The sequence below is a fragment of the Leptosomus discolor genome, chromosome 22 (assembly GCF_034619465.1).
Source record: "Leptosomus discolor isolate bLepDis1 chromosome 22, bLepDis1.hap2, whole genome shotgun sequence".
Taxonomy (NCBI): domain Eukaryota; kingdom Metazoa; phylum Chordata; class Aves; order Leptosomiformes; family Leptosomidae; genus Leptosomus; species Leptosomus discolor.
In genome coordinates, this window is record NC_141412.1 from 7,470,899 (window position 1) to 7,494,215 (window position 23,317).

Genomic DNA, 23,317 nt, shown 5'->3' on the forward strand with positions numbered 1-23,317 from the left:
GTTAGGTTCCCGTTAGCGGGCGCCGGGGGAATTTGCTCCAGCAGCGCTGTCAGAGGGTTCTCCAGCCTGCCGCGGAGCCTGGGCCTGGAGAACCTCTGCGGGAGCTCGCTGGAGCTCCGGTTATCTTTGGTGGCCTTCGGGGCAGTGCGACTCTGGCCTCAAAGCAAGGGGAACCCCCGGCAGAGCGGTGGCGACGGGCAGAGGGGAGCAGTACGGGCAGGAGCAGGAGACCCGCGGGAGGACCACAGGCCGATGCTGTTTGCCTTGGAGGGGACAGCTGCCCCAAACCCCCCCCACTGACCCCGCGTGGGAAGCAACATCCACGGCTCATCCCTCCAGCACCTGATGGGGCAAGGCCAGCTCCATCATTCCCCAAACGTCCCAACACACCCAGGGCAACCAGTGGAGGGCGGCCCCGAGACAACATGGGCAGATTCCTCGAGGAAACCCTCTTCCCTCTGGTTTACCTGTCAGTTGTTTGAGGAGGATTATGATTATTTTTCTCCCCAAGCCGCTGCCTGCGCTTTCTTTCCCTTCCCTGAAAGAGCGGCTGGAGTTTCACGCCGCCTGACAGCCTCTCCTGTCTTTCCCACCCGCTCCGGAGTGGCAGGTTGCCAGATGGTGCCCCATTAGGTCACATTTGCTCATTGTTTGGCAAACAGCGGCTTAATTCAAGTGCTGAGTTGACAGCTTGTTCTTCGAGACAATTTGCAAGTTATGGTGTTGCAAATGCCAGCTTGGCTTTTCAGGGTAATGTTATTTCAGCTGCCTTAAAGGGATAAAGTTCTCTTTGATTGGGGAAAAAAAAAAAAAAAAAAAAAAAGGGAAGAAAAGGGTGAAAGTGGGCGGCCGCTGAAAAGGTTTTTTTAATGGTTTTGATGGGGAAGGACCAGCAGTGTTGGTTGGCAAGCGTTTGGAAAGGGACTGATCTCCTGGCTCTGTGGTTCTCCATCAGCAGAGACTTTCCGTGTCCCATCCCTCCTATCACTGAGGTCTTCCACCCGTGCCCCACAATCCTAAGGAATTTCCAGTGAAACAGGCTTTCACGGGGAAACGGCGATTTTTGGGTTGTTTTGGGAAGGTTTCAGTGGGGGTATACGTAGGCATCGCTTTGATGTCTCCTCTCCAGAACCCGCAGTTATAATCCCTACATCCCTGGGGACGTGGACATGCCGAGGATGGGTCAAGGGCAGCAGCGGGTGCCCTATGTCCTCCTGCCCCTCAGCACTACCAGCTGCGAGCTGGGCGAGCGAGTCTCCACCGTCACACGCGTGTTAACCGGCAAGCGGTGCAAAACCGCCACCACGATGCTCTTTTTTTTTCCCCAACAGGTGGGCGAAAAAAGGCCAGGTTATAAAGGAAGCGTCCGGCGACTTCTACGAAACCATCGTGGACCACACCTTCTTCTTCGAGCCCGTCTCCTGCGAGGTCACCAACGCGCTGGGCAGCACGAACATCAGCAGGACCGTGGATGTCTACTGTGAGTAACCTCTCGGCTTGAGAGTGGCTGCCCAGGGCTAAGCAGGGCCAGCAGAGCTGCTGAAAAGGGACGGGAGGGGGACACGGCTAGATTTGACTTGCCCAGGGCGACCAGGACTCGCTGGGCTCTCTGGCAGCTCCACCTTTTGTAAATGCTCTGGTGGTGGGACCCGTGGTTTCTTCCTGCCTTAGGAGCGCCCAGTTCGTGGTGGGAGCTGGTTGTTCTGGGGTTGCAGCAGGCACCTGTCTCAGGCTTTTCTTTATTTGGGGGTCTTACGTGCCCATAGGTCCGTCAAGACCTACCGCTGCTTCCCCTGTCACGCTGCCCTCTTTGGTTTGAGGGTTGCTGGTTGACACAGCCCACCCCTGGGAGTAACTCTGGTCTCCTCTGTGCAGTTGGGCCCAGGATGGCCACAGAACCACAGTCCCTCCTCGTTGACCTGGGCTCGGACGCGGTCTTCAACTGTGCCTGGACTGGGAACCCGTCTCTCACCATCGTCTGGATGAAGCGGGGCTCAGGCGTGGTAAGAACCGCTGCCGGGGCGGTGGGGAAGGGCTCATTCAGGGCACGAGGTGCTGCACGATGCTCTCCGTGGAGCTGGGAGCTCCTGGCTGGACAAATGCTGGACCTACGAGGCTCCTCCAAAAGCAAGGGGCAAGGTGGCCTTGCAGAGCAGAGGCTCCCAGGCTGCAGGGCTGCACTGAGTGTCCCCAGTTAGTCCAGAGGAGTGCGTTCGGCACTGGTCCTTTCTGGCCTCCAGACCTGTAAGGTCACATCCCAACGCTTCCAGCCCAGCTCCCCTCCGCTGTGGGCTGAAGCCGGAGAGCAGTGGGAGTCTGGATCTGGCCCAGCAGACTTCTCCGCCTCTCTTTTGTCCCGAAAAGCGTAAGGAGCTTTGCAAATACTAATCGTGGCTCAGTCAGCCCAGGGAGGGGGCGAGATACTCTGATCCCCCTCTGTACAGACAGGAGGGCTGAGCAAAGCCACGGTAAGAAGCTAAAAGAGGGCCGAGACGTGAATCTCCTCCGGAAGGCGCACGCAGGTTTGGGTTTGAAAAGCATCTTCCAGCTCCCTCGGGGCAGCTGCGTGCTGAAGCCGATGAGGGAACGCTGACTGACGCAGCTCAAGGCTGCGGAGAGCTGGACTCCCGCGGGGCTGAGACGAACGGGCCAAAGTCGCTCTCCTCACCTCCGCTCCCCGGGCTCAGAGCACGGAGGGGAGCGGCCGTCGAGGCATTAACCGCTGGGGTGGTTTTTTCCCTCGTGACCTCGACTGGGAAGTGATTATAGACTTGGAGGAGCTGATGGCTGGAATCAGCCAAGGAATCGCCGCGGGTCGATCGTCCCTGGGTGGTTTCCCATCCCGCAGCTGCGGTCGTCGTTCCTCTGGGTCGTTATTATCGTTGTGGCCAACGCTCTCACCCCACAGACTGCTGGTGCTGGAGCGTGCAGGGAGGCTCCCCGTGCACAGCGAGGACCTCACGGTCCAGCCCGGCCCCACATCAGGGCTTGCCTTCACCACCCACCGCTGCCCGGGCAGCGCACAGGCAGGGCAGCCTTCTCCCTTTTTTGATTTGGGTCCCTCTAGCTGACTTCGTGCTGGCTGGGAGCGTCTCAGGACAGACCCACCGGGTGGTTTAACCCAGCAGAGATGGTTGCTGCTGGTCAGCAGAGCCGCCACCATCTTCCCAGAGGGACGCTAGCAGGAGGTGCTGCTTTGTGAAGCGGTGGGATGTGGGATCAGGGCTGCTTTTATTCCCCAGCCCCTCCGCTTTCAGGGGCCATGTCAGGGTCCCCCTCTTCTTTCCTTCTTCTTTCCCAGAAGGAAACAAATCAGAGGCAGAAGAGAGGGGGAGGCTAAGCACAGGCTTGCTTGGAAAACACGGCTATCTTTGTAATCGAAGCTAGAACAGTGGGTTTAAAAGGGATCTCAAACCCAGCACCTCTGCCTCGTGCTGTGTTAGGGGTGAGAACCCCCATCTCCTTGCTACAGGGAGACCCAGATCCGTGTCCAACCGCCGCTCAGGGCTTTGCACAACCACTAATTCCATCAGCTGTGGGAGCAGCAAGCAGCAGAACCGGGCCTTCAACAAGCAAGGAGGTGCTGGAAGGAGGAGACGTCCTGGGGGAGAGAGGCAAGGGCAACCAGGAGGAATTAGCCCCCAGGCAGGCGTTACCAGCACGGAGAGGCGTTGCTCCGAAAGTTTTAAACCTGCCACGTTTTTTTACATACCACCAGCGCCGCGATTCTGCTGACAGCCTCCACCAGATCCCTCTGCTTCAGCGATTTCCAAGGTTTAATAAAGCTGCTAATTGCGCTGCTGGGGCAGGAGGGCAGCGCGGCTGATAAGAGCCACGTCGCAGCTGGTCGACGGGGAGGGCTTGCCAAAAGCAGCTGAGGTTTGCCCGGCTATCCAGACCCGGTTCCCAGGTTGGTCTGGCACCGCTTCTGGATTTGAAATCCCCGAGTCGGCCCTGGCGGCCTCCCCTGCCACCCACGGAGGTGGGCAGGCGAGTGGGGAGCGTGTCTCGATGGCTTTTGCGCAGCAGGCGGCAAGGCAGTTGCGTCGCTGCCGCCACCAAACTCCTTGAGTCTTGAACTTCTTGCAAAACTGGTGTTTGTACAAATTCAAACGAACAGGAGCAGGGCTTTTATTCCCCCCCCCCCCCCCCCCCCAAAACCAGGTCGTTCCTTTGTTCCTCGGTCAACAGCAGTAAGTGATATTTCCATTTCGGGCTCATCGGCTTCGTTTTCTCGTGGCGCTCGTAACACGTGTATCTTGTTCAACTTCTCGCCGCCCCCCCTGACAGCAACCCCTTCCTCTCTTCCAGGTCTTGAGCAACGAGAACAAGCTGACCCTGAAGTCCGTCCGTCAGGAAGACGCGGGGAAGTACGTGTGCCGAGCCGTGGTCCCGCGGGTCGGCGCCGGGGAACGGGAGGTGACGCTCACCGTCAACGGTACCTCTTGCTTTCCTTGGCTTTTCCTTTCCTTTCCCTGTCGCTCTCCCGTCCTGCCCGCCCCGTTGCTTGATTCCTGTTGCTCTGACAGCTCGCGCCGCCGAATTATCCCCGCGGATATTTGCTCCCGGAACAAATCCCACCCACGGTTGGATCAGGGAGGGTCCTGCCCTGCAGGAGGTAGCAGCAAATTGGGTTTTGCATTCATTTGCCTGGAGATAAACGGGTTAAAGCGAAAAAAACCCGGCGTTATCTAAGACCTGCTTGGTTCCTTATTATCAACAGGGGTTTATTGAGTAGTTGGGAGCTGGTGTCTTTAAATCTTTAATAGATTTATCTTGCAAAACCCTTGCGAGGTCGGAGAGCACTGTTGTCTCTGTTACGCAGCCGGAGAGCTGGGAATTGAGCCTGGATCTGAGACCGAATCGCTCTCTCAGAGCCCAGGAGGACACCCGTGAGAGGCAGCAGTGCCATACAGCTCCTCCACGGCTGCTTGGGGCTCACCCAGCACGGTGTCAGGATGCGGCCCGGACCCGCACCCAAGCTGGGGAGCTGGGAAGCACTCCAGAGCCCTGGAGTTTAGTGAATGACCTGGCCAGGACCCCACAGCAGCCGGTAACGGATTTCAGCCTAAAAATGGAAGGGAAAGAGCCAGGCAGGCTGCAAATGGTATAAAGAGAGGATGAATTTTTCGTTGTCTCTCACCTGCATGACAAACTGGCAGGCTTCAGTCCCCACTCGCTGTCACAAAGAGAAGAAAATAAGCGGGGAAGCAGCGCAGGCAGCGGCAAGCGTTAATTTTGAATGCAGAGAATGCAGATGGGTCGATTCCCCGTCCCTGGAAACATTCAAGGTCAGGTTGGATGGGGCGCTGAGCAACCTGATCTAGTTGAAGATGTCCCTGCTCACTGCAGGGGGGGTGGGAACTAGATGACCTTTAGCGGTCCCTTCCAGCCCCAACTCTTCTGTGATTCTCTAACGCTAGGAAGGGGAGCCAAGAGCGCCGCGGCAGGGGACTGAAAACCAACCACTCCCTTCACTTCGACTCAGCTCCTCGGCGCCCTGCGTGCTCCTTCCCCCGGCGGCTGCTGGGTTTTAATTACAATTAAAGCAGCTCGTGGAAAACAAAGCAACAAACGAGCACGAAGAACCTGCTCTTTTCCTGACGCCTCCCGGGCACGCAGCCGCCTCGAACGCCGAGCGAAGCGCACGGCGGGCTCCGGGCCGTTGGGAGCGCGGGGGCGTGGAAAAGCTGCTCTGGGCGGCTGTGCAGCTGCCGCCGCCGCTGAGCCGACGGGGGAGCCGACGAAATCGGTGCCGGGAGGTTCACCGCTCGGCTTTGAGCCTCTCCCGGGAGCCGACCGCCTGCAGCATCCCACGTGCTGCTGGGGTGCTCCGCCGCTGGGGCTCGGTGCCACCCCGAGGTGACGACGCTGGGCCACCCCGTCGCAGGCGTTGGACCCTGCGCCAGGGGAGAATCCCGTACCTCCAAGTGGAGATGGTCTCCTGGCCCTCCAAGCTGGGAGAGCCAAGGTGGGCCAGCCCCAGAGAGGTGTCCCTAGGTCCAACATCCACCGAGCACCAGGGTTTGGCAGCCCATCCTGCGGCCGGAGCAGCTCGCCGACTCCGGGAGCGCGGCACGGTGTGTCTAATCCGGCTAATGAATTCTGCTGAAAGTCTTTTCTGCTGTAATTGGAGAGGGAAATGGAACACCTCGTGTTTTCAAGTGATTTTAAATCCAGAGGGTGATACAATTGTCTTGGTATTACCAGGTGCCTTCCTCTGTGGGCTGGGATTCGTCATAGAAAAATTAGGCATTTAGCAGTGTCTGCTCCGGGCTGGCTGCATAGACTCCGATCGGTGCACGTGCGCTTCGAGGGGGCTGGTCCCTCCCACCGAAAGCACGCAGACCCCGACTCGAGGGAATCCGCATCCTCCCCAGTCCTGCAATCCCACCTGCAGCAGCCTATGGGCTCTCAAAGGAGTCAGAAATCACGGCAGCGCGATGCTGGGCAGGGGCCACCGTCCAGTCTCGCCGCCCTCGCCGGCGGCGGCCTCACCAGCCAGGTCTGCGGTTGCGGAGAGGGGCTGGCGGCCCGTCCCCGAGCCGGGGCGCGAGGCCACCAGCCTGAAGGGAAGCGGATAGGATTCAGAGGCTTGTTAACGGGAAGGAGGATTATGCAGACGAGCGGTGTTTGGCAGGGCCGGAGCAGCAGGGGCAAGAAGGACGCGAGGAGCCGTTGGTGCCATCATCAGTCAGCGGCAGGCGGGTTCGTGGCACCTGCAGGAGCCAAAGCCTCTCGATGCTCATGACAGCACGCGAGCCTGGTTGAAGCTCTGGTAGGAGAAGCACCCCAAGATGACCTCCACGGCAGGATTGCCTGCGGTACGGTCTGTCAGTGCGGCATCCGGGCTCGGCAGGGGCTGCTGAGCAGGGACCACCACCCCTGCCCATCTTGCTCTGCAAGGAAAGGTTTGCTAGAAGGGCTGGACAACCCCGGGTGGCTCCTTCAGGCTTTGGTTTGCCTGGGATTCACCCCAACAAGCTGCCGGAGAGGTGGGAGCAGAGCAAGGGCTGACTTTCCGCGTTGCTTGGTCAGGAGAACATCGTGGTGTCCCCTCAGCTCACGCCTGTTGAGGGATGCTGGCGAATGGAGACCTTGGGATGGTCCTATCCGAGCCAGCCCGGGAAGCCAGGAGTTAAACCCAACTCTCCTGCCAAACCATTCCCATCCTTTCGAGGGCTTGGGAGAGGAAAGGTTGGGATGGACTCAAGCAGGCTGGAGAAGTCGAGGCCATCTTTTCATTCCTCCGAGGCTCCCGAGTCAGCAAGCCGCCTTCTCTTTTGTGCGAGCCGCCAGGACCGCGCAAATAAATGGGCACCGGCCTGCTAAAAATAACTGCAACCGATAGCTCCATCATTTATATCCATAGCAACATGGTTTAAAGCCTTTTTCCTGCCTGTGGGCTGTCTCACACTTAGCGCTGAATGCCAAGCCCAAGATTGGCAGCTTTCAGAAGGAGCCAGAGCCCAGTGGAGAATCAAACGCCGGCCCCAAATGTGAAGAGGCTGGAACTTCGTGCTATTATTTCTGGGCATGTTCGTCTCACAAATGGTCTTTAGTCATAGGCTATTATCATGATGATAAGCCTTCGACTGTGGACTCCTAAAGCAATAATAAAACCCAAAGCCGCTGGCATTTGTGCCATTTAAAATCCACTCGCCTCGGGGAAAATGATCCTTTTAATGATTATTAAGCCATTTTTCTCTAGCGTCACCCAGTCTTGGAGCTCTTCCAGAATTTATAAGTAACATACAACCGTTGAAAGAGAAAGAAGGTGGCTTTTTTTTTTTTTTTTTTTTTCATTATTTAGGCCTGGCCTTAACAGATCCCATCGCTGCTCTTGCCTCTGGTGGCTTTGGGTTCATCGGCGGTGAGGGCAGGCGAGCAGGAGGATCACCTAGCACACGTTCAGCTAGCCGAGAAGCTCATCCCGCGTGCCTTGTGCCACCCTTGGAGGGTGACGGGACCAAACAGGTCCCCCATGGCACATCCCATCCAGGAGGAGAAAGCCCCGGCAGGCGTTTAGGGCCATCTGCCCGTCACGCTTGGCTGCTGGCAGGGTTCCGCTCTTGGAGCCGGCGCGGGGAGCGGAGGCCAAGGCTAGCTGCCGTGGCCACCTCGGGCGGGCTTGCAGGGAGCTGTTTCACGAAGGCAAGGTGCCATTTGCGTCCTCCTGAAGGGAGGCAAAGCGAGGAACCAGCTGAACTCTCCTGAGACCCCCGCCAGCACCTCTGAAAGGCGGATAAATGAGAATGATGCACGCCTTGGGAGCGTGCCTAGGAAAACATCTTGAAGAAGAGCATTTGGGCAGACAAATCGCAACAAAAAATGGCGCTTTTTTGTCTTTTCCAGTAACATACAGCTCTGACCAGTACATCAAAACAAGTCCTGACCTTCTCCTTCACGCACAGCTCCTGCTATCACCAATTTTGACGGCAGCTCACTTTCAGCAGTAATTTCCTGAGCTGCCAGAACCGGGTGTCTCGTCACTGGTCGGTGAAGTGAAGGGAGGGAAGGACAGGGCTGTATCTCCATGGGAAGCATCTGAGGAGCGTGAAAGTTTGGTGCAGGAAGGTGTTACTGGGGTGATTTCAATAGCCCACGAGTTTCTCAGATCCACAAAGGATGGCTCGATGGGAAAGAGGACGAGCACAGCAAGCTCTCCCGCTCCAACCAGCCCAGAGACCTGGGCTCCAGACCCCACTGAGGCCGTCCCCGGCGGTATGCTGGCCTCTTGTAACAACCCCTGTGGCAGCTCTTCCGCTTTGCGTGGCCACTACGGAGCCCGACGGGGTTTGCCCATCGCTCCACGCACGTGGGGGTGGGTGGGCATGATGACAAGGCTGTGTTCTCCGACAAACCCAGCGACACACTCAAAAACAAGAGCGACAACCCAGAGCAAACGTCCAAAACAGCCGAGCTGGGGCAGGGGAAGATCTGCCAGCCCCTGCCTCCTCCCTCTCCCTGCCCTGCAGCCCCGTTTGTTGCTGGTTTCTTTTCTGCCAGCAGCAAGGCACTCACAGAAATGCAAATCTGCTTTAATTAAGGAGGCTGATAAACTGCAATTAGGATCGCGGCTCTTGTGCTGCTCCCTTGGGGTGATCCCCTCCTCAGGGGGATGCCCCCCCCCCCCCCCCGGGGCTGTTGGAAGAGTGGGGGGTCATGCTGATCCCACCAAGCCCCGCTCTCCTCTCCCACCCCTTTTCTCCCAGCCATGTCTTCAGGATGTCCACCAAGGCAGGACAAGGACATTTCCCATCGCACGCCGGCGTTCGGCCTCGGATCACCTTTGCTAGCCACGCTGGGCTCCTTCGGCATCCGAATGGTGCCAGAGAGCCCAGCTGATGGGGGTCCCGAGATTTTTTCCAGCAGAAATTTCTCCCCCGCGGCGGGCAGGCTGGTTGGAGGTCGCTTGCAGGTAGCAGGTGCCTTTGGGTGCCTCTTGCTGCCCTCCTACCGCTTCCTTGAGCCCCTGGGGAGCAATTAGTGTCCTGGTTGCTTAACGAACCCCGGGAGAGGAACACCAGGTGGGTTGGGCTCTTGCTTTGCTCCTGGAGCAAACCGTCCCTTTCCAGAGGCCGGGTTCACCAAGGGGATTTCCACAGGGCGATGGCATCGCCGGGGATGCGGGAGCAGAGATGGGGAGGTCCCTATAGCGCTTTGTGGAGGCTTTGCAGAAAACCAGCAAACCCACCAAAAAACCCACGTTGCAGCCACCCGTGTGAGATGCCAACAGCCCTCTCCCCTTCTCTCGCAGGGCCACCCATCATCTCCAGCACCCAGACGCAGCACGCCCTGCACGGCCAGAAAGGGCAGATCAAGTGCTTCATCCGCAGCACCCCGCCGCCGGACCGAATCGTGAGTAGCGTCCCGTGGGGGGTGGCTTGCCCTGCGGTGGGCCAACCTGCCCCAGGCTGACCCCTCCTCTCTTGCTCGGCAGGCTTGGTCCTGGAAGGAGAACGTCCTGGAGTCTGGGACCTCCGGGCGCTACACGGTGGAGACGGTGAGCACGGACGAGGGCGTCATCTCCACGCTGACCATCAGCAACATTGTCCGGGCTGATTTCCAAACCATTTACAACTGCACTGCCTGGAACAGCTTCGGCTCCGACACGGAGATCATCCGGCTCAAAGAGCAAGGTGGGCATCGCCGAGGAGCCGGTGGGGGCCGTTGGGCAGTGGGAATTAGCACCTGGCCGGGCTGTAAGAGCGAGGAGACGCTGTGAGAGGCAGGAGGTGCTCGGAAAAACTCTTGGGATGTCCAAAAGGAACTCGGGGAAGGATGGTGAAAATGTTCCTGCTGTGCTAGCTAGCCGTAGGAGCGCTTCCTTGGGGGGGGCCTCGTCCTGGCAGAGGGTCAAGAGGTGGGACAAGCCCTGCGAAGTCTCCGCTTGATGTGGTGTTGCCCCGTTTTGCCCGTCCCGCTGAAGCTGGAGGGCGTGGGCCGGTCCTGCGCCCCTCGCTCCCTGCCCCGTGGCCCAAGGTGATGCCAGAGCCCAGAGGATCGTTTGTAGCCTTGGAGAACCAGGAACGGCTGCTCCTACCGCATCCCGCTGCTCCACGGAGATGGGAGTGAGCGGGAGGAAGGCGTTCGGGCTGGTGGCAACCCTCCGCCTCAGGCCACCGGCCACGACGCCAGCGCGTGTTTTGCGGGGCTGGGCTTACCCACCCGGCCCCGAAGGCACCTCGAGCGATTCTCAGGGGAAAGCCAGGGGATTTCCACTCCCAGGGCTCTCCGTAGCAAGGGAGGGTGATGGCTTTTGTGAGGAACGCTTAGCTCCTGGAGGGCCTCCAGTTCTCTTCTATTTTATTAAATGCCAGGGCAGGCAGGTGGATTGTTCTCATTAAGCCGTGATTTATAGGCGAGGCCGCCGTCCAGATTAAATCAGAGCTAAATGAACCCCTTAAAATTAGCCTTGGGCTTCTTCCAATGCAAACAGAGCCAGTGGTTTTTCCAGGTCGTCTGCCAGTCAGCGGGAGCGCTCGGCGGCAAGCCTGGGTCCCGGCGGAGGGTCGGCCGGGCCGGGTCGGAGCCGGCGCCGCAGCATCCCGAGCGCACAGCCCGGCTCCGCGTCCCAGAGGCCAGCATCCCCGCTAGGCGAGGCGAAGGGACATCCCTGCCCCAGGCAGGGGGACACCGTAGGGTGGCAGAGGACAAATCCCCTTCACGGGGCCATCCCTGCGCTGCGGAGCAGGGGGCTGAGCGCTCAGGAAGACTTGACGTGCGTGCGCTTGGGCTGTGCCAGGCTGTGGACACTTGCTTTATTTTCAAACAGGTACGGAAATGAAATCAGGAGCTGGTATTCAAGCAGGTATGGAAATCATGAGCTGACGGTGAATGTGAATTGTCCCCAGCCATCACCACACCCGAGGACCCGGCGTCCTCCTCCTGGCCCGGCAGGGCAGGCAGGGCAGGAAGGGGTGTAGGAAAGCTGCAGGGCACAGACTGGGAAGCTGGAGCGATCCAGGCTTCGCTCTGCCACCGACCCGCTCTGCAAACCAACGCTGCCTTTCTGTGCCCCAGCTTCCCCGGCCGCTGAGAGGGGGATAACACGACGCAGCCACGTTTTAATGCGCGAAAGGGAGCGCTTAAGTGCTGTTACGGGGCAAAAAAGAGGGAGAAGTGCAGGTTTCCAGGGTCGTTTGCAGACAGCAGCTTGTCTCAGCAGCTTGGGAGAGCGCTAGCCGGCATCCCTGGCAGCCGGAGCAGGGCTGAATGGATAATTCGGGCAGATGCTGCGGGACGTGGCTGCCCTTGCGCCTTCCTCATCCTCTGCACCAGAGCGGGGTTCGTGGGGGAGCACGTAGCCAGCAAACTGCTCCCGGTCAGCTCGCCCTTGTCTTCTGGACGCGGTTTGCCGTCCCAGCCGCTGGTTTCTGTCACTGCCCTTTTGCAGTTAGGGGTTGTTTTTATTTTCAGCCCAGGAGAGCCCCGGGCACTTTCCCCACCCCGTTCCCTGCATGATTCACCCCCTGCATCGTCTTCATCGCCATCACTACCTGCTTCTCGGTGAGCCTTGCAGATCCCAGGGACCCCAGGCTCCTGGCCCCTCAGCCTTTTGCTCCCTACTCCCCTGAGAGAGCCCAAAAAACCCCACGATGAGTTACCACCGTTGGCAGGAGCACTGCCTAGCAGGGGGCCTCAGGCCACCCGGAGGAGAAAAATCCCAGTTTCTTCTTGCTGTGGCTCACCCGGTGTGTTGGAGGACGCTGGTTTTTGGATGAGCTCCTTGGTGCAGCTGGAACCAGCTCCGGCATCTGCTACCTGAGCTCCAGCTCGAGGCTGCAGACCACTCAAGGGGACGTGCCTTTTCACCGGGGGACCCCGGGGGGGACTTCTTGGTGAGCACTTGGGGCAGCTTTGGCGCTCTGCTCGGTGCCGCGCGGGTCGTGTCACCAGCGGCCCGGCTGGAGTGACAAGTGACACATCAAAGGACCAGCAGGCCCCGGCAGAAAATTCAGGAGCAAGCCAGGAACTGAAAAGCATCAGCATAAACCACCAACCGAATCGCTTGAAGCCACGAGCTAAGCAGGGAAGATGAAAGGCTCTTTTTTTTAGGCCGAGTGTGAGCAGAAGAGGCTAAACTCAACCGGCACCGTTTTTGTTATCACCCTGCAGTTCTCAAAGTAGGGCTGGGGACCCCCGAGGCCCCATGGCCACTGCTAAAGGGTAACATGAAGTGGCTTTATAGCTCCCCCGTCCCAGCTGGGATTCGGTAACACCCTTTGCTGACTACACGGGGAAGATGCTGGTGGGATTGCGGCTCCCCCCAGTAAGGACACGTGCCCCTTAGGAGGGCTGAAAGGCACAGGCAGGATCTGTGAGCTCGGGTCCAGGGTGAAAATCATGGTCAACACCAGCTCCTTGCTGGTAGAGAATGAGAAATGGTTTCTTTATCACCCAGGCGAGTGGCAGCCATCAAGGCTTCTTGGCTAGATCACCCGTGGTCCAGCAGCATTCACGTCCCCCATCTGCACAGACGAGGAGGAAAGAGGACCACCCCTCCACATCCTTCTTTTCCCTAAATTCATCCCATCCGTTTGCAAAGCAGAGGCCCCAAGGAGAAAACACACGTTGGAGGTGTCCCGGAAAGCGGTGAGGACACACTCACCCGGCTTAGCCAGCCATCCTGGAAAGGGTTACCCCTCTTTTGGCCCGCTGCGGGTTCACGAGAGCTTAGAAGGAGCAGGAATGGGGGCCTGTAGATATCTGCTGCTTCGGGGGAGAAGGTCTTTGGGCTGTGGTTTATCGTCCCAACCGACAAAGGCGGTTTGTGGTACCCACCGCTCTGGCGTCCCGCGAGTGGGAGTGCTGCCTGGCCGTAATTCCGAGAGCAGGCATCGGCCCAGCGCTCGCCATGAAGCCGGAGCCGTGCTCTGAGGGAACCGAGCGGGGAGATAACCGGGCTCCTGGGCTGCCAGTCTGACCCTCTCGCCCTCAGTGTGATTTCAAATTCCCTCCCCGCACCTCGCGAGCGGCTGCCTGGCTCTGCACGACTGAATCAGCTGAGCCACGGGCTCAAATCCCCGCCGGGGACCCCACGACGAAGTTACCGTAGGCAGAAGGAGGCGAGCGGGTCACCCCTCCTCTGCGGCAGGCTCTGCTCTGCCCCCCGCATCCCCACCGCAGCCGCCTGGCCTCTGCTCAGCCCCGGCACGGAGCCGTCCCTCCTGGCCCGCTCCTTGGAGCACCCTCAAGGGTTTTGGGAGAGGATGGAGGAGCTGATCAGCCGAAGGAGAAGGCAGGAGGGTGGGATACAAACCAGGCAGAGGCTGTGAGTGATGGCTCTTGGGTTAATTCATCCGTAAATACTCCGCGGCGCCTGCTGAGGCAGCTGAGCTACCACCGCTGGCAGGCAGGCTCGGTGCCCCGACTCCATCCCTCCCTCCCAGCTCTGACCTCTCTCCCAGCCCGCTCTGATCCCGTTTCTCTTTAACGAGATTGACACGCCGTCGTCTTTTGCGCTTCTCGTCCGTTCGACGTGCTCATTCACCAGCCCGCAGGGCGCTCCCGAGCGCGGCCGCTCACCTGCACGTCTGGCTCCCTCCTTTTCTCTCCCTCCCAGGGGAAACTGAGGCACAGAGAGGTCAGGGCTTGCGCAAATCGCAGCGTCCCACGGGCAGCCCGTGCCGGCGTCACCCGCGCAGGGACGAGGGAGCAGGGGCAGGAGGTCCGTTGGGCCCCAAACCCCTCCAGTAGCCGGGGGTGGGTCCCGGGGGGGGGGGGGGGGGCGGGGGGAAAGCCACCTCTCCGACCTTCATCCCGGCTTCATGCTCCTTCTCCTTCCTCTTGCAGAGTCGGTGCCGATGGCGGTGATCATCGGAGTGGCCGTGGGGGCCGGCGTGGCGTTCCTGGTGTTGATGGCCACCATCGTCGCCTTCTGCTGCGCCCGCTCCCAGAGGAGTAAGTGTCTCCGCTGCATCCCCTGGGGCAGGGCTGGGGCTAAAACCGCGGCCGGGGGGGGCGAAGGGAGGGGGTCCCCGAAGAAACTGGAGGCGGAATTTGCCGACACGGCACCGGCACAGTCGGCTCCCCGTGTTGGTTTACCGAACGGGGTGGGGGGGGGGGGGAAAGGCGGGGGGAAGCCACGCTGGGGTAAACGTGAACCACAGGCAGCGTGCAGGGGTGTCCTGGGGGCAAAGGGACCTGCTCCTAATCCCTCCCTTGGAGAAAGCTTGATGTCCAAGAGGGAGAAGCGTCCTCGGCGCTTAAAACCCCTCCTCAGTTTGTGCTCTCTGTTCTGCTGCTGGTTTAATGCCGTTGTTCTCGACACAAGATGCGCGTTTCCTGGTGGGAACCGGCAGCCAGCTGAGGGGTTCTGCGTGGGACCTGGGGGTTTTGAAGCCCGGCTGCGGTGGGAATACGAGTTAAAGTGACATTAGAGACGCAGGTAGAGGAGGAGGAGGGGTGGACAGCGTGGCATCGTGTCGCTTCATTAAAAAAACACCGGGAAATGAAAGGAGGATTGTTGACTAAATGAAAAGGCATCGTACCAGGAGGGAGAAGAGCGTGATTGTCTGGAGCGTCTCAGGCCACGGGGGAGAAGAGGAGACACTCGACAGCGCTGCCGGCTCGGGAGGCGCGTGGTAGGGATGCCGGGATACCAAGCTCTGTGTGTGTGTGTGTGCCAGAAAACCCAGTTGGTTTTCTTTTCTTTTTTATTCTTCCCTCTCTTGATCGTTTGCAAAGCAATCAAAGGCACCAGGCTCCTCCTGGATTCGGGTACGAACGCACGGCCTCCCACGGCGGAAGTGTGTTTAGTTTTCAGAGCGAAAATTGACGCCTCTCCCTGCTTCAGCCCCTGGTTTTTTGAACTCTGGCAGCCTCCCGTAGCAAGTATTAACGAACCAAACGGGGAGCAGTCGTCAACCCTGCGGTTTGGGGGAGGATTGCTGAGGGACAGGACCCAAGACCAGGTCGGTTCCACGCTGCGGAGAACGTTCAGCGGCGATGGACGAGGGGAGCAGCTGGAGAAAGCGGGGGCCGAGCCGTGTTACCGTGTCGGTGGTCGGGACGGGATCGGCCGTGCTTCCCCCACGCCGCAGCGGTGCGTTGTCTTCCTCTTCTTTGAGGGAACCAGCCGCTGCGGGGTTCTTCGCAGGACTAATGCCACGACGGCGGGTCGGAGACGCGGCGCAGGCGCCAGGTTTCCGAGTCCCTCACAAGCTGGAAGCGTGGGGAGGATGAGGAGGGCTTTGAGGGAAGGAGCAAGGCTTGTTCTTCCAGGAGAGGACACCCCCATCCCACCCAAAATGTCCGGTGTGATTCCTCCTTGGGATTCCCAGTGGTAAATGAGGAAGAAGAGGCCTTTTCCTCGCCCGGCCTGGGAGGATACCTGTTGGGAAGAGGGTACTGGGGACGTGGTGGTGGTCGAAGCCCCTTTCCTCCCGGGTAACAGGCGCTTTGCGGGGGGTTCCAGAGGAGCGGGGTGCCGCGGTGCTGACGAAGCAAATCCCGGCTGCAGGCGGGGATCCCCAGCCTGAGGTGCGAGCAGGGGGTGCTGGTGGCAGCGGGGCTGCTGGGTCTCCCATCACCTGGCTCCAAAAGCCACGTGGAGCTGCCCAAACAGGGTCCCACCTTGGGGTTTTTTTTTGGGGGGGGGGGGAGCTGGGAGCATCAGCCCCCCTTCGAGTGACCCTCGGGGTGCAAAGCCCTGCAGGGGAGGACTTGGCTGTGCCAGGGCGAAGGGCTTTTTATCCCAGTTTGGCAGGGGATGCTGTGGCCGCCGCCACCAGCAGCAGGAAGGTGAGGAAAGGACTTTCCATCGTGGTTAGCGGTGTGAAATCAGCAGAGGTGTTACAGGGATGAGCTCAGGAGTGATGGGACCAGCGGAGCACTTTGCTATCAGGAGAGGGACCCATTCCCTACCAGGATGCCTGCAGATTCCTCTCCCAGGACAAATACCGGAGCGTCGTGGCATCATTTAAAACAACAGCCTGCAAACAGAACCCTTCGGCAGGCGGCGGGGACGGCTCCCGCCGGAGGGGACAAGGTGACCCCGCGGTAATTCCGGAGAAGGCATCTCCTGATGGCTGCAGCCGGCCGCCGACCGCAGCTAACGGCACCGGGGGAGGCAATTCCTGGCCTTGCTTTGGGGAGAGGCAGCAATGAAAACGCACCGGCTGCAGACACAGCGAGCCTGGAGACACTGGGAAAGGGGAAAAAAAAAAATAAATAAAAAAGAGACTTTACTGCACATCTGTTGTTGTATTTTCGGTGACTTAACGGCCCAGAGTTATTTAAAGGGGGAACTCTCCAGGGAGAAGATGTGCAAGACAATAATTAGCTTCTCCTTGTGATTAAAGATGGTCCCAGCAAGGCAAAAAAAAAAAAAAGAAAGAAAAAAAAAAGGAAAAGCAGGAGTAAACTTCCCAGGGAAACCCTTTGCCTTGCCCCCGAGCTTTGGAGACGTCGGTGGCTGCAGAGATGAAGGGCAGGGGCCGCCGAGGTGGGTCGGTTCAGGGCTGGAGCTTCACGCCGCTCCGGGTTGCGCGATCCGGTCTGGTTTCCAGATCCAAAGCACGACGTCTCCTCCTGCGTGCTCCAGCCTTCGCTGGGCCGAGCCGGCGCAGCCCTGACTCGACGGGGCGCTGCCGGTTCCTTCGGCTGGAGGTAGATCTGAGGAGCCCGGCGATTGCAGGGCGGGGCGCGGGAGGGTTTGGCACCGAGGTGAGAGCCCGATCGTGGGCTGGAGCCCGGCTTCAAAGCTGGGAGCTGGTTCAGATCTCGCTGGTTCGATTTGCATCCACCTCTGCTTTTCATCTCGGCTTCGCGCGGCCGTTTCTGCTCCTGCTGCTCGCTGGCTTCGGCTTAATTCCGCTCAAATGACTTCTTCAAAGCACGCCTGACACCTTCAGGGAAGGCAGAGAGTCTCTCCAGAAACGTTTCTCGCGGCCCAGCTGCTTGGAGCGGCAGCCCGAGGATGATTTTCGTCGCCCCGGCTGCGCCTTTGTTCATCGCTCGGCCTTTTCCTTGGGGATCCGCACCCCAAACCTGAGGAAAGCTTTTCTCAGCGGCTTCCCAGCACTATTCCTGTGGCCAAACAGCCCACCAGCTGGCTGAGCAGTCCTGCTGCAGGACTCTGAGGACGGCAGAGACTACCCAAGCTCCCAAAAGGATTAAAATAGAAACCTGAGCTCCCCAGAGGTGAAGGTTTTCCGTGCCCATACCTTACGGCAGTGCAAATATTGCCCCCCCCCCCCCCCCCCCAATTTTGGGATGCCAGGGTGAATTATCCCCGGTGCTGGCGGGGTCAGTTGGGTCCCCTGAGGATGCTTCCCCCCGGGCTGCCTTGGCGCTAACCCCTTTCTCTCTGCCCAGATCTCAAAGGGGTGGTTTCTGCCAAGAACGACATCCGCGTGGAGATCGTGCACAAGGAGCCGGCCTCAGGCAGGGAGACGGAGGAGCACCCCACCATCAAGCAGCTCATGGTAAGGATCCACTTCTTCTCCCCCCCGCCCCCCTAAGCGATTACTCTGGGTAAGCGTTTTTGACGGTCACGAGCCCAGGCACGTGTAGTTCAGCGCCGTAATCCCCTCTCCAGGCGGAGATGCTCTTCCAAAAATCTCGCTCCTGAGACACACGCTCCTCCTGCCGTAAAAGCTCCTCGAGTGAAACTTTGCTCGTGAGGAGGGAGGGCTGGGAAGAGCTTTAGGGCCGCAAGCCCGGCCGCCCGGCGGGCTAATGGCAACGCAAACTTGCCCCCTCGCCCGGGGAAAGAGCCGCAAACGCCGCCGAGACGCGCCGTAGGTGAGCGCAGCGTAATGGTGAGCTCATGAGGCAGCGAGAGCCGCGCTCGCCTGGGCGCGCTTTGGGGTGTTCCGTGGGCGAACGTGAACGTAGGCGCTCGCCGTTGGGCGCCGGCGCCGGGGGTATGGAGCCAGCCTGGGCCCGGGTCTGTACTGACCCGGGAGGTGTCACCTCCCTGAGGCCGCTGCCTGTGCCCGAGGGGACTAAACCCCACGGGCAGGGCGAGGTGACCCCCTGGAAGGGGACTAAACCCCAGAGATGCCCACCAACACCTTGGAAATTCAGGTTGGGCCCTGGCTGCTCCTCTCGCCGGGGTCGCCGCTGTTCTCCGTGGCTCAGCCCCGGTTTGCCGCGGCTTTTCCTCGCCGGTGTCGTGGTGTAAGGTGACAAATAGAAGCCGAACGAACGGGCGAAGGCGGGCGAGCGGTGAGACAGAAGAGGAGGTAGGAAAGGGAGGAGGGACTGAAGAGGCCGGCGGCTGCGGCCGAGGCTGCTGGCGGGGGGGGGGTTCGCTCTAACCCTCCGGTTTTTGGGCGGCACTTGTAAGCGTGGGCGTGCAAAAGCTGTTCGATGGCTCACCGGTGGAAAAGCAAGGCTGAGCAGCGTAAGGTGGGCAGAATCGGTGTCTGGGAGCCTCCAAATGAGAAGGGGATGGAGATCTGGCGTGTTATCCCAGCACCGCTGAGGTTTCTCTGCAAGACCCTTCGTTCCCAGGAGGGCTTTGCCGCGAGGAGCCTGCGAAGCCCCGGCGGGATTGGCAAGTCTTCGCTCGGTGGGAGGCCAGAGGAGGCTGGGGCTCAGGTTTGGAGCAAGCTGCTGAGACGAAGGGGAAGGAGGAGCTTCCTCTCCGTAGGAGCCTGCACCACCACCGGGCTAGAAGTGATCGACGGCACCGAGCCCAGATGGGGCTTCCCAAGGAGCGGCCGAGCTCAGCCCAGATGCCCCTCAAGAGCAGCTGGAAGCACGCACAGAGCCCCCCGCAGAGGAGACATCCCAGGACCATTTACCACTAGCGAGGAAGGGGCCGGGCACAGGGTCTTGGCACGACATCCTGGGGACTTTTTTTTAGCTGATTTCCCAGAGCCAGAAGGGGATTTCACACCAACGTGTGACGAGGCTGGTACCGGCGCAGTGCCGAGCTGCGCCGTGCGTGTTTCCCTAAGGATGCTGGCAGGGTGGCAGCGGTGCCGAAAAAAAATGACATTTCTTTGATAGCCAGGAAATAAAAAAACCAACCGCCTTACGGGGAGGGGTTTACAGAGCTCGTGTGTTTTAGCTCATCAGCAAGACTTGGGAGAGGTGGTTTGGTTACAGCGCGGGATAAAGGGGCTATCGAGGTGCCAACGGGGGTAGGCAAAGTCGAGCGCTTTTGGGTAAACCATGACAGGGCGTAACGGCCCGGCTGCTGGACTGGGAGAAGGTGATTCTCCCCGTCTCCTGGCTGACGATCCATCCGCTGGAAATAACGTCGTGGGATCAAGAGGTTGGAAGAGGTGGGCCGTAGTCTCTGACGCGGATGCTGGGTGGATTGGCTGGGCCGTGCTACCCGGCAGGGAGAAGCCATCAGTGCCCCCTCCCCTGCCTGGACCGGCGCGTCCCTGCCCTCAGCGAGAGCCTTCCCAGCCAATACTTCTCAGCTTCTTCTCGCCCGAGTCCCCCGGGACGTCCTGCTCTCCTTCGGCCGGTGTGAGCATCCTCCTCCAGCCTTCGGACGCTGAAGAGATGAAGAATTTGGCAATGAGTTGATGGATCAAGGGACAACAACTCAGCCTCGCCGGTGAGGGGTGCTGCGAGCTCTCTGGCCGGAGGACACCGCGCGGCGTTGCTCCTTACCCTCACCCCAAGGCTTCCCTGCTCTCCCTCCTCCCCGTACCAGCCGGATTTCCCCTCGCTGCTTCTTCGTTTGCCTTCCCTAAGCTTCTTGTGATATTTCCAGCCCGGGCTCAACCTCGACGGTGTCCGTTGAAATGCTCTCCTCGCCCTCAACAACGTTCCTAACACCTCACCGTTTAATATCAGCTGCGAATTTCATTCCCGTGCCGGGTGCCGGCGCGGAGAGCTCATGAATGCGGATGTGAACGCTAAAAAAAAACCCCAGCTCCCCTCTGCTCCACGCCTCGCTGCTTCGCATCAGCCTCTTTCGCTCCCCAGCCCGCACCCTTGGCCAAGCCCCCGAGGGCCAGCACGGCCCGACCTGCTCCTGCCAAGCCTCGGGAGCGGGGGGACGCCGCGCCTGGTGCCTTCGCTCCTCCGTGCCGCCGCTTGGCTGGCGTGACTCTTCCTTTCCCCCCTTCCCTGCCTAAATGCTATCGCATTTATTATTCTCCAGCCATCTGTGACCTCGGCGGCGCTCCGTGCTTTTTTCGCAAATAATTATTCGTGCCTCTATAAATTCATTAACACCTCAGGATACCCGTCACGCTGCCTGATTTGCATATGTTCGCCTTGTCTCGGGCGCTCCTTTAGCTGTTCTGCCAGGCGCTGCCTACGGGCAGGGGAAAGGCTGCCAGCCGGCAAGCGAACAGCAGCCAGTGGCCGGAGGCAAAAAAAAAAATGCCCCTTAAAGGGTCTGATCCCGGGAAAAAAAGCAGTCACCACAGCCGTTTTCTCTCTCCTGCCGGGGCGCGTGGCATCGGGGCGCCAGTCGGGCTGAGCCTGGGCTGTGATTGAGGGGGTTGAAGGGCTCCGCCGCGGCGTAACCCGCTCTGTTATCGTGGCTGGGCGACTCGGGGGGTCGGGCCTGGCCGATTGGCCTCTGTGCCTCAGTTTCCTCGTCTGCGAAATGGGGCTCATGAGCGTAACTGCCGGGAGCGATCGTGGGAGAGACGATCCCGAAGTGACCAGCCAAGCACGAGCATCCCAAGTCAAAGGGGGTCCAGTGTGGCCGGGTAGACCCAGGCATCACCTCTGGTTCATATTTGAGGGGGGAACAGTCAAAATAACCCATCCAGGAGAGAGGCTGGTGATCTTTTCCTTGCTTACCTGGTTTTTCCCCACCCTGAAACCCATCCCTCTGCTCCGAGGGATGTTCCCAGTTTGTTCCCAGCCCGCAGCTCGACACCGGACGCATTTTCCCCTCGAGAATTCGGCTCCGATCTCCCACGGACGAGGCAAAACCGAAAAAAAAAAAAAAAAGCAGAGGGGAGATGAGGGCGAGGCTCGTTTCTACCTGCAGCCCGGCTGCCAGGGCATCATTTTCTCTGCTTTTTCTGCCCAAGAAACGCGCCGGGTGCCCGGTGCCGCTGCAGCAGCTTTCCTCACCGGCAGCCGGTCCCCGCTGGGAGCGGAGGAAGCCACCGTCGTGGGACTCTTTCGACGCCATCCCTCGCCCCTGGTAGGGTTTGACCCACAGGAGGTTCCAAGCGCTGCTGAGGAGCGGCACCCAATTACCCAACAGGCGGGGAAAAGGATCATTAAACCCCGTGTGAGGCGGGGCAGGGGGGGGGGAGGCACCTCGCCCGGAGCGAGGGGGTCCCCCTCGAGCCTGCCAGGTCTGGATGGACGCTCGGGGACGCGGCCGGGGCTTTTTAAAACCCATCTTGTCTCCGCTAGTGAAAGCAAAGAAATTAATATCCGGGCTGGGAGGGGGGGGGGGGGGGTGTTTCGCCGTCGCGGCTGCCAGCGGCTTCGTTTGGCGGCGGTGAACGAGGGGGCAGAGGACTGGGAGGCGCTGGAGCTGGAGCTGGCCGCCGGTTTTGTCCTTGAAGCGCCGTTTCCCCGCCTGGAGTGACCTTGAGACGGCCCCTCGCCTCGCAGGGACGCGCTGGCTCGGTGGCAGCAAGCGGGGGGAAACTGAGGCACGAGGCGGGGAGAGGGCCGCGTTCATCGCATCCCTTAACCACGGTGAGTCAGGAGGGACCGGCAACAGCTTTACACCCAACTGCAACGTGGCAGCGGGGCTCGGGGCCGGCGCTGGCACCCGGCGCTGCCGAATCCTGCCACGATGTCCCCGGGGGTCAAGCAGTGGATGCGGCGGCGCTGGCAGGAGCCGGGGAGGGGGCGGGGGGGGGGAACTGGTGGGCACAGGGCTCCGAGGCGGGTTTCTCACCAGCCGTCTGCGCGGCGGCGACGTGGAAGCATGTTGGTGGTGTGACCCCGCCGGAGAAAACCAGGGCTCTGGGGCGGGGGGAATCCCGGGCACGATCCTGGAGCATCCCGTGCCCCTGCCAGCACGTTGCCGACTCCAGAGGCGCCATGAAGAGGCCTTAAACGCCGCCAAACCCGACTCGTTAATTCTAGGGAGGTTTTTTTTCCCACCGGTGGGGCCGTCCCTGTGGTTCTCACCGGCTCTTCTCCCCAGTCTGGCCTGGGTCCCCCCCCACGCCGAAAAGCAGCCGGATCCAAGGGGGAAGAAGCGGTTTCTCCTTTTCTTTGCGCCCCCCCCCACCCCGGCGCCGTGAAGCCCTTCCGATGGGTTTTGTGCGGGCGTGAGCGTCTTGCAGCCAGGGTTTAGGGTGGCGCTGGGGCCGGCAGAGCGAAAATGGGGGGAAAAATAGACCCCTCCACGTACCATTTCATCCTCGGTGACACTTGTATTTACCCTGGTAAATCGGTGGCTCTTACAGGTGGGGTTTTTCCTAGGAAAAACTCAGGTACTTTAATTTATTGCGTTTAGTAGCTGTATCAAAGGCTTTTCGGGAGAAAGCGCTGCCAGGGGGGAATTTCCACAACCACTTACCATTTGAAAAAGGAGACGTTGGGCCAATAAAAGGGGATTTATTTATCTTTTTTTCCCAGGCTGATTTGGGGCTGTGATCAGGGCCTGGGCAAAGGAACGGTGCTGGAAGCGCCCGATCGATGCGGGTGAAGACCAAAAAAAAACAAAAAAAAAAAAACAAAAAAAAGGGCAGCTGAGAAACTGGCTGATAATTGAAGGAAGGGTAATTAAAGCCGTGGTCTAATTAATGTGTACCTTGCCCCCCTGATTGCGGTCAGCCTTCAAAGGGGAATGAATGAGGCGGGGAAGAGATGGGTTGAAGGCAGCACGTCGGGGGAGGCAGCAGCCATCTCCGGGGGTCCGCGAAGGAGCAAAAATGGACTCAAATCAACTCAAAAGGGGCTTCTC

The 23,317-nt window shown here is 59.8% G+C and overlaps 1 protein-coding gene across 3 annotated transcripts in view; it reads left to right on the forward strand.

Moving 5' to 3' along the window:
- The window catches only part of KIRREL3 (kirre like nephrin family adhesion molecule 3), a 116,258-nt gene that overhangs the window by 91,260 nt on the left and 1,681 nt on the right, over window positions 1–23,317 (forward strand). The window contains exons 7-14 of one of the 3 annotated variants that reach the window (XM_086476795.1): window positions 1,332–1,480; window positions 1,876–2,003; window positions 4,312–4,438; window positions 9,761–9,861; window positions 9,944–10,142; window positions 11,279–11,314; window positions 14,299–14,406; window positions 17,824–17,933. In XM_086476795.1, coding sequence (XP_086332921.1) covers window positions 1,332–1,480; window positions 1,876–2,003; window positions 4,312–4,438; window positions 9,761–9,861; window positions 9,944–10,142; window positions 11,279–11,314; window positions 14,299–14,406; window positions 17,824–17,933 — 958 coding nt within the window. The remainder of the gene's footprint in view (window positions 1–1,331; window positions 1,481–1,875; window positions 2,004–4,311; window positions 4,439–9,760; window positions 9,862–9,943; window positions 10,143–11,278; window positions 11,315–14,298; window positions 14,407–17,823; window positions 17,934–23,317) is intronic. The other 2 variants (XM_086476796.1, XM_086476797.1) reach the window with 2 other exon arrangements.